The sequence below is a fragment of the Galeopterus variegatus genome, unplaced genomic scaffold, assembly GCF_000696425.1.
Source record: "Galeopterus variegatus unplaced genomic scaffold, G_variegatus-3.0.2 Scaffold9785, whole genome shotgun sequence".
Classification (NCBI taxonomy): Eukaryota; Metazoa; Chordata; class Mammalia; order Dermoptera; family Cynocephalidae; genus Galeopterus; species Galeopterus variegatus.
In genome coordinates, this window is record NW_007735896.1 from 49,294 (window position 1) to 59,057 (window position 9,764).

General features: G+C 44.1%; 1 protein-coding gene across 1 annotated transcript in view; it reads left to right on the forward strand.

Moving 5' to 3' along the window:
* The window catches only part of PTPRJ (protein tyrosine phosphatase, receptor type, J), a 37,474-nt gene extending 32,619 nt beyond the window's left edge, over positions 1-4,855 (forward strand). The window contains exons 16-18 of the mRNA XM_008593874.1: positions 182-342; positions 1,114-1,249; positions 3,243-4,855. Coding sequence (XP_008592096.1) covers positions 182-342; positions 1,114-1,249; positions 3,243-3,401 — 456 coding nt within the window. The 3' untranslated portion in view covers positions 3,402-4,855. The remainder of the gene's footprint in view (positions 1-181; positions 343-1,113; positions 1,250-3,242) is intronic.
* Positions 4,856-9,764: the final 4,909 nt, after the last annotated feature.

Consider the following 9,764-nt stretch of genomic DNA (forward strand, 5'->3'; position numbering starts at 1 on the left):
TATATATATATATATATATATATATATAAAATTCTAATTTTTAGTCGTCACCATTCCTGTTGAGCTGTCTGTCATCTACCCCATGCAGTTCAGCATTCAGGCTCTGCTTGATTTCACTTTCCTTTAGGATGTTGTTAGGCAGCCTTTCTCTCTGGATCTAACCCCTTTTGTTGACTTTTAGATCCAGACGAGTGAGAGTCACTCTCTGCGACAGTTCCATTTCACCTCCTGGCCAGACCACGGTGTTCCTGACACCACTGACCTGCTCATCAACTTTCGGTACTTGGTTCGTGACTACATGAAGCAGATTCCTCCCGAATCACCAATTCTGGTGCATTGCAGGTACGCAGATGGAGTTTTGTGTGTGATAGATTTCAAATGTAATTATATATTCATGGGCACTTTAGAAAAGCAAGGCATAAGAGGGAATGCAATAGACACTTACAAATTCAAGAAAGGTTTGGATAAGGGACCATGAACTCATTCCCTAAACCTTGAGACTCTAGAACAGGGGTTGGCAAACTGTGGCCTGTGGGCCAAATTTGGTCAGCTGCCTGTTTTTATAAGTAAAATTTTATTAGAACAAAGCCAGCCATGCCATTTTTTTACATAGTGTTTATGGTTGTTCTTATGTTACAGTGGCAGAGAACAACCATATGGTTTACAAAACTGAAAATATTTACTATCTGGCCTTTTACAGCAAAAGTTTGCCCACCCCTACTCTAGAACTATAAGAAATTAGCTTTAAAGGTAAAGGCATTAATTTAGGACATAAGGAAGGAGGGGCTTTCTTGCCTGATGGGGAATAAATTGATGAAACTTGCCATCCTAGGTTGTGGTAGCAACTCAAATGGGAATGAGATTTAAGAACCTCTAGCAAGGTTTTTACTGGTGGCATTTGACTCAGAAGGAAGTTTGGGACTTAGGCCCCAGTCTCAAGCCAGTGCAGTTTGACTTGCTGAGGTTTCAATTGAGCAGATGTCTGTTGATCCTGGGCACTGCCCTCAAAGTGTGATAATGGATAGAAGCAAGATGTACGTGCACATGGGGAAATGTGAGCGGTTTACAGTAGATGCAGCCCACTGGAATGTGCTTATTTCCCTTTTCTTTCAGTGCTGGGGTTGGAAGGACGGGCACTTTCATTGCCATTGACCGTCTGATCTACCAGATAGAGAACGAGAACACTGTGGATGTGTACGGGATTGTGTACGACCTTCGAATGCACAGGTCTTTAATGGTGCAGACAGAGGTGAGGCCAGGATCTGCCATTCAACCCCCCCATCTGTTTTTGTAGGGTTGTGTTGTGTCACATACTTGGGTTAAAATATTTCACACTTCCAGATCTTTCAGACTCTTTGGCTGTGAACTAACACTGGATTTCTTTGCAGATCCCTTTTTTACATTTATTTTTTTTTTTGGCAGCTGGCTGGTAACAGGGCTTGAACCCTGAACTTTGGTGTTGTCAATACCATGCTCTAAGCAGCTGAGCTGGCTGGTCAGCCTTCTTTGCAGATCCAAGCTGACTCGGAATTAAATTACCTGGTACAAGTGGCACAGTGGTACTGATACCAGTAATGGAACTGCAAACCCACGTAGTATCAGGATTCCTTACCTTGTTCCCTCTGACTTATCAAATACGTAATCTTCGCAAGTCTCTGAACATTGATTTCTGAATTTTAAACTCATAAAACTGGTATTTTTCACTCTTCGTTTCTAAGAAAGTCTGATCATCTTTAAAATTAGCTAGTGAAACAGATTTATCAAACATAAATGATATGAAATAGTGTAATGCCGCTTAAGCATTAATACAGCAGTTTATCCTCACCTAGCCTCGTAAATGTTAAAGAACATCACTTCCCATAGCTACAGGAGGACAGCTGGCCAATGCACAAAATGAATGCTCAATGTTTACGGTGTCATTTGTGTAAGACTGTTGGATTTGGCTTTCCCTGAAATGATCCTGATAAACAGTGTCTTCAGGGCATGTTCTCAACAGGATAGACTGAGAAGTAACCTTCCTCACAGGGTGAATGTGCGTTCACTGGGATGAGAGCAGAATATTAATTTTGTATCAGGCTGTTGCTCTGTACCAATTTAGAACTCTATGAATATGTACTGTGTTTTGAGTCTAACAGGGAATGTTCTGGAGGCCTGGGTACATTGTGTGCTTTGGGGTGAGCTGCATGGTTGTGGTAGAAAGAGTGGAATTCACCTCCTGTGTTGGTCAGAAGAGGGATTTTCTTTTTTCTGCTCTAATTATGTAGAGTAGTATTTCTCAATCTTTTCTCCGCTTTTGAGAAACACAGAAATCTTATAACTGCCTACAATTTTTTTCCTCATCTCTTTTTTATGTTTTGGAAAAAATAATATTCGTATTGAAAAACTTAACAATATGGGACTATATCGAATATTTTCCCCTCTTTTTCTTCCCCAATCCTTCTCCCTAGAGGTAGCCAAAGTTTACACTTTGGCATGTATCTTTTTTTTTTTTTTTTGGCGGGTGGCCAATACCGGGATCTGAACCCTTGACCTTGGTGTTATAATACCGTGCTCTAACGAACTGAACTAACCAGCCATCCCTGGCATACATCCTTATGGGCCTCTTTGTGTTCATCTGTAAACAGACACACAAATGCACACATACACACATGCACACACGGAGTATTTATGCATAATGCTTCTCCGTGATGTTTTCTCTTACAGTATCATCGACATCTTTCTGTGTCAGCGTGTACCCTTCTTCCTCTTTTTCATGGCTTCTTGCAGATTCTGATACGCTTGCCTGAAGGGTGGTCTCCATCCGATTCTACTTGACCATCCTTTTAACCACGTCCTCGGTTGGGAATTGCAATTTACTCTTATTCTGCACAGCCTCACTAGCCAGGAAAGCCTTGATGGACTTTTTACTGTTTGAATGCACGTGTGCATTATTTCTTCCACATTCTTCCTTTGCCCTTCCCCCGAGATTCTGATACTTGTCCTTGGGGAGGGGAGGTGTGGCGTGTGCCCCTCTGGTTGAGAATCATTGAGAAAGAGAATCTTGCTCTCTGTGGTTTCAAATTTCACCAGAATGTCGTTACCTCTTGAAACATGTTAACTTGAACTGTTTGTTGTTGGGTGAATGGGTTTTGGGGGGGTAGTGGGGGCTGGGGGTGGTGGTGGTGATCTGTTTGAAAATAATTTTGGGTGCTAATCTCTGGGACCTGTGCTCAATTTTTCTGTCTCCTTCCTTTTTCTACCAGGACCAGTATGTTTTCCTCAACCAATGTGTTTTGGATATTATCAGATCCCAGAAAGACTCAAAAGTAGATCTCATCTATCAGAACACAACCGCAATGACAATCTATGAAAACCTTGCACCAGTGACTGCATTTGGAAAGACAAATGGTTACATCACCTAATTCCAAAGGAAAACCTTTCTGGAGTTAACCAGACCCTCTCACCCACAGCCAAGGAAAATGCCCCAATGTTGACATGTTTTTCTATGTCTAATATCTTAATTCTTTGTGCTGTTTTGTTAGAACTAATTTTGAGGGTGTGAAGCTGCACATGTAAAAAGATGAGTGAGAAGTTGGGGCTGTCGGGGGCTGTGGATGGTGGGGAGCAAATTAGCTGCGTTCCTGATGACCAATGGGATGAGTTCACTTTTTTTTTTCTTGAGTATCGTGGAAAACCAGGAAAAGTGAGCTATGACGTTTATTTTCCTTTTTCAAAACAGGTTCTTTTTTTAAAAAAGACTATTTTATATGATTCACATGCTAAAGCCAGGATTGTGTTGGGTTGAATATATTTTAAGTATCAGAGGTCTATTTTTACCTACTGTATCTTGGAATCTAGCTGATGGAAAATATCTAATTGTGGATGATTATTGTGTAGGAAGGGGTATGTGGTGCCTCTTCTGAATGGATTTTCTATTTGAACATGTGCCTTTTCTGAATTATGCTTCCACAGGCAAAACTCAGTAGATATCTCTATTTTTGTATTGAATCTCATAATTGGAATATATGGAATATTTAAACAGTAGTTTAGCATCAGAGGTTATTAGCCTTTGCAGCAACATTCCTGTTTTCATTAGATTAGAGGAGGACTCTTTACCCCCACCCCCCACTCCCCATATATTTGTGCTCCATTTTTTCTTCCTTTTTCCCTCCCAGTTTTCTTCAAAGACTCTTCTGTTGGCAACATTTTCAGCCCATGGGGTTGGGTGAGAATGGAAACTAAATATTACCTTGAGAATTTCTGTGGGCAAGGGGTAGGAGAAGCAGAGGAAACCTCTGGTGACATAAATGTTTTTCTTGTCCCTGTTTTATCCTTTTTCTTGTTTCTGTATTTGGTAAGAAGGATTATTTAAAGGTGCAATATGTGACTTAGTGATTCATGATACTCTAGGTTTTTAGCAACGTTTTACTCAGGTTGGCATTTTGTGTGTGTCTGTGTGTGCGTGCGTGTGTGTTTTTAAAAGCGTGGCAATCTGTGAACACTTCAGTGTGAACTCTGTGTCCGATTAATCCCTCCTCCCCCAAAGTCCACTGGCTTTAGTCTCTGCAGTGACACATATCGGAATCTACTGTATATATATATATGTACTAAACTCTTAAAAACAGTCATTCCTATGAACTGAGGTGTATAAAGTTTGAATTTGTATCAAAGATGTAATTATTATTTTTAAAACCTCTTTCACTATACTGCTGCTGTAATTTGATTTTTTTAATGTAGATTAATTGTTTTTTTTTTTTTTGCTTCAGGTGTGTATGCACCCAGAATTTCAGAAGTTATGTGGATTTATTTTTATTGGTACATAATCTGTAAACTTCTCAAGGCATTAACATGAAAGGATTTGTTTCTTTTTATTTTATATTGTGGCTCAGGTTATATTTTGAAGAAGTTTTGAGTTTTGAGTTTATCCTCCAATAGGCAATGAAGAATACAAGGTCCTATGAAGGAAGGAATAACCAGGTCCCTGGAGACCTGTGGCCATTTTCCACAGTCATGCATTCTGCTGTAAACCTAGGACAAACGTGTCCTATTGCAAATGGGAGCAGGGTCTTCTCCGAGTGCCCTGGTCACTGCTGACCTCTGGGAGCCCGTCTCCCGACGCTGCCATGCTCCTCACCTCACCGGCACTTTGATAACTGACTGGACATATTGATGAGAATTTTAGGGTTATAAAGGGTGAACCACAATGTACTTCTAGCCCTTGATGTGATTCAGAGGTTTAGTGCTGTACATCTTTTGTCCCTCTTTCCCTTTGAGGTACTGAAAGAATTAGAGGGAGAGGTTGTGGTTGTGTCATGTTTTAGGGGAGAATCTTACTTCTCAGATGGAAATTGCACTTTTTGCTGAATCCTTTGCATTCTTTGGTAGTAAGCAGTTCATTTAGTATCAGCCCCTGAAAGGAATGGGTTGACCAGGCCGGGTAGGGTCCTCTTGACTCAACTTCAGAGGGGGCCTTGGCTCTGTTGGTGTGAGTCAGGGAAGCCACGCTGTCACTGCGGTGTTGAGTGAAGCTGGGTTAGCAGTTGCTCCTATACCTTTGTGCTGGTCTGCCCCCACCTCCTGCAGGTCTTGGGGAGGCCCATAACTTCATTCAGAGGTCCCTGTTCAGGCAGCAGTTTGTAGGCCACCCCTCGACCCCCCAATTTGTCTGAAGCCATTGTGTTGGGTGTCTAGTGTTGAGTCCCATGTAGGTCCTAAGCCCTGCCCTATAGCCGCATCGCTGCCATGAAACCAGAAGAAAGGACTTGCTCCTAAAAAATCCTTTAAAAGATTAGAATCCTAAAAAAGAGAAAAGCAACATAATTGTAAACATGCTGTATAAAAATGCAAGAAACCAGAAACCCTCCTCCCTTCCACCAGCAGGGCACTCTGGGATGTCCCTCCCAATCCTGGGGGGAAGGCTGATGGTGGAAGGGGCTGGGATTCCCAATGGGCAGGTCACACGAAGGCCACGATGCTTCTCTGCATCCTGGAAAGGGTGGGGGACAGGACCGGTGGGGGTGGTGAGGGTATTTATAGCACAGTTATTGAAAAGGGAAGATGAACGTGTAAATATGAAGGACACACAGGCTGGGGGTTGGTCAGAGGCAAGAGGAAGGTGCTTCTGAGCTTCTGCCCCAAACCCTCCCAGGAACAAAACTAAAATTTGAAGAGTCCAGTGGGACTGTGGGGATGGTGGGATCCCCTGCTCAGTATTTGACAACTGCGAGCAGAAAAGCAGCCAGTCTGGGGTTAGCTGTCAATGAAAGGGCTACAGGTTGGGGGCCAGCTGGTTTGGGGGATGTGGGCCATTGATATCTTCTCCCAAGAACAAGGAATTTTTACCTCCAAAGTTGAATCTAGTGATCCTTGGCACCAGTAACAAGTGACATCGGTGTCTGTCCACTGTGCCCATGTTGTGACCTCCAGCCGGACTTTGGTGTAATTGACCCCACTGGACTTGCGCTTTGTAAAGTCAGAAGCTCTGGGAGGGTGGATTGGGGAGGTGGAGGTTGACCATGTGGCTGATCATATTTGTTTTTCATCTGGGATGAAAAAGCCTGGTTTTCTTTTGAAATGACTGTGCTTGTTGAGCTAAGCAAGTCATGGTGACTGATGATGTTGACTTGCCTCAAAAGTCCAAGTTCTGAGTTTTCAGACTACTGTGTAGCAGTCGTGTGTCACACATGCTGTAGCTTCTCCCTCGGGGGCCGTATGAGTAGCGAGTGTCAATGTGGACTCTAAGCTGTAATTTTCTTGTAACTATTTTGGAATGATGCATATTTCTAATGTTTATTATACTTGTACAGAGTATTGCTGTTGGTTGCTTTTTTTTTTTTAAAGGAAAAAATGGCCTGAAAGGACTTTTTTTTAAGACTTACAAATACCAAATATAAAAAATGTCAACACATTATTATGCGTTTGTTTCTGTTTTTTCCTGTTTTTAAATGTCCATACCATTTACCAAGAAGTTTCCTGGCCTGCATTCAGCTAAGGTCTCCTTAACAAAAACACGTTTCCCTTTGGGGTTTTCCACATTGCATTAGTTTTTTAGGGCTGTCATAACAAGTACCACAGACTGGGTGGTTTAAATGACAGAGATTTATTTTCTCACAGTTCTGGAGGTGAAAAGTCCGAGGTCCAGGTGCTGGCAGGGTTGTTTCCTCTGAGGCCTCTCCCCTTGGCTTGGTGGTGGTGGTCTGTCTTTGTGTTTCCACATGTCCACCCTCTGAGCTGTCTGTGTCCCATCTCCTCTTCTTATAGGCACAGCAGTCATATTGGGTCAGGGCCCACCCTAATGACCTAATTTTACCTTAGTTACCTCTTTAAAGTCACTCTGTCCAAACACAGCCACATTCTGAGGTACTGCGGGTTATGACTTCATCATGTGAATGGGGGCAGGGGGCACAATTCAGCCCATAACACACATTCAGGGCAATTTAGTGAAGAGGAGACTTGGAAGAAGAGGCTGTGCACATGCAGATGTGGTGTGTGTGTTCTCGGAGGGGTGGGTACCTGGGGGACAGATCCCCACTTGCTGGTGGCATATGTGCCTTAGGCAGTCCCCAGGATTTCTAGAGGATTTTTTTGTTGATGGGTTTGGGGAATCCTAGAATTGCTGGGATACTATAGCAACTTGGGTAGTTTTGCTTTCATCTCTCTCCCTTAAACCCTGATGCAAACTCAGCAGACTGAGATGATTTTGTTGTGAGATCTCTCTTGTTCCTCTTGGCCTGAGGCAAATGCATTCATTCATTCCACAGTGATTTATTGAGTGCCTACTACGTGCCAGGCACTATACCTCAGTGGCTGACGGTTCAACAGGGAAGAAAACAGCCAAAACTCTCTGCCTTCATGGAGTTTACATTCTGATTATGGGAGACAGACAGGCAGCAGATGCAAATCGAATCTTTAGTATGTTACAGAGTGAAAACGGAGAAAACGGCATTTCACATCCTGTGGCACCAACTCGTCATTCTCACAGGACAGGCAGTGCGGATCCACTGTGTCAAGGTGAAAGATCCGCAACGCGCTCTCCACGCACCCCTGTGTTGGGGGAAAATGAGAGACAGAGAGTTTGGCCAGCAGCAGCGCATACTTCCCAGGCCCGTCAGGGACACAGAGCTGAGCGGAGCAGAGGCCCTGCATTAAGGGGGAGACACCCTAGAGGGGGGCTCCAGGCCAGTGCGGTGCAGATGCAGAGTGATCAACACTAAATCCCAGAGGAGGTTGAAGGAAGGTAGCAGGGATTTGGAGGAAGAGAGAGAGAGAGGGGGAGAGAGAGAGAGAGAGAGTGTGTGTGTGTGTGTGTGTCTGTGTGTGGGGGGGAGTGCAGTATTTGAGCTGAGTCTTAAGCAGAATTTTAGCACGAGGTAAAAGGTGGCAAAGGTCCAGGGCGTGAAAGTGCGGGCTTTGCTTGGAGAGTGGAAGGGTTGGGGTGGTGGGAGTATGAGGAGGGTGCAGGGAGGGCTGAGGTGAGGTCTGATGACCGTGAGAGGTAAGTGCTCTAGGACCACATGTGTGGTTGGCTAACACGGTCTCACCTTTAAAACACTATACGGGGTGCGTGTGGGTGTACACGGACACATAAATGCACGTGTACATATACACACATACATACACATGATTGTACCCACCCTGCCATTTTTTTGGATGGAAACTGCTCAGTGGTCACATGACCATAGCATGATGGATGGAAAGACACCACCAGACACAGGCAGAGGGTACAAATCTCACTGACATGACGGGTAAAGGATGTAATTTACTACCCAGAGCAGGGCACGCTGTAGCACTTTCAGTGGGAGACACATGTCGCTGGGTTTTGGTCCCACTAGGCTCTCAGCAGCCACTGGGACTGGGCAGGTCAGACGAGTGCTACCAGGTCTCTCAAGCTTGCCTTGCAGATCACGCCCTCTCCTCCCACCCCTTCCCTTTCACTCCTCCACTCTCCCAGCTGTTGTGGAGATGCTGGCTGGGTGTTGGCTGCTTGCCAGTGCAGAATAGCTAGTCACAACTCCAGCAGTTCCCGAGTTGTTTACTGTGAAACACTGGGTGATACGAGGTCAATTTCCAGGCAAAGTATCCACCAGTATGTCCGGGTCATCCTGTAATTACATTTCTGATGAGATAAAAAGGACAAATCTAGGACATATGATGATTTAATTATTCCGGATGTAATTACTCCCCTGGTTGAGGATGGGGAGTAATTTGCCCTTATAAAGATACTTGTGGGTGTATGTTGGTACAAAGAATGGTGCCAGTTCAAAAGTCAGGAGTCCTAGGCTTTAGTTCTCCTGCCTAGACGGACTCAGTGGAAATCGCAGAACTTTTCTACTTTTGATCTGCACTGGGTGGCAGAGAGCTCGTTTTAGTTTTCTGTTGCTTAGAACAGAATCCCTGGAACTGGGTAATTTGTAAAGAAAATGAAGTGTGTTTCTTACAGTTTTGGAGGCTGAGAAGTCCAAGGTCCAGCGGGTGCATCTGGTGAGGGCCTTCTTGGTGGGGACTCTACAGAGTCCTGCAGTGATGCAGGCAATCGCATGGCTGAGAAGAGCGTATTCCCACATGACTTCTTCCTCTCCTTATAAAGCTCCTTGACAGCCCATTAATCCATGAATGGATTAATCCTTTCATGAGGGTATAGTTACCACAATCCAATCACCTCTTAAAGGCCCCACCTTTCAAATACCATATTGGGGATTGAGTTCCAACAAAAACTTTGGAGGGGACAAACATTCAAACCACAGCAGAGCTGACCTTTGTCCTGAATGTTGGGGTGCAGAATCTGT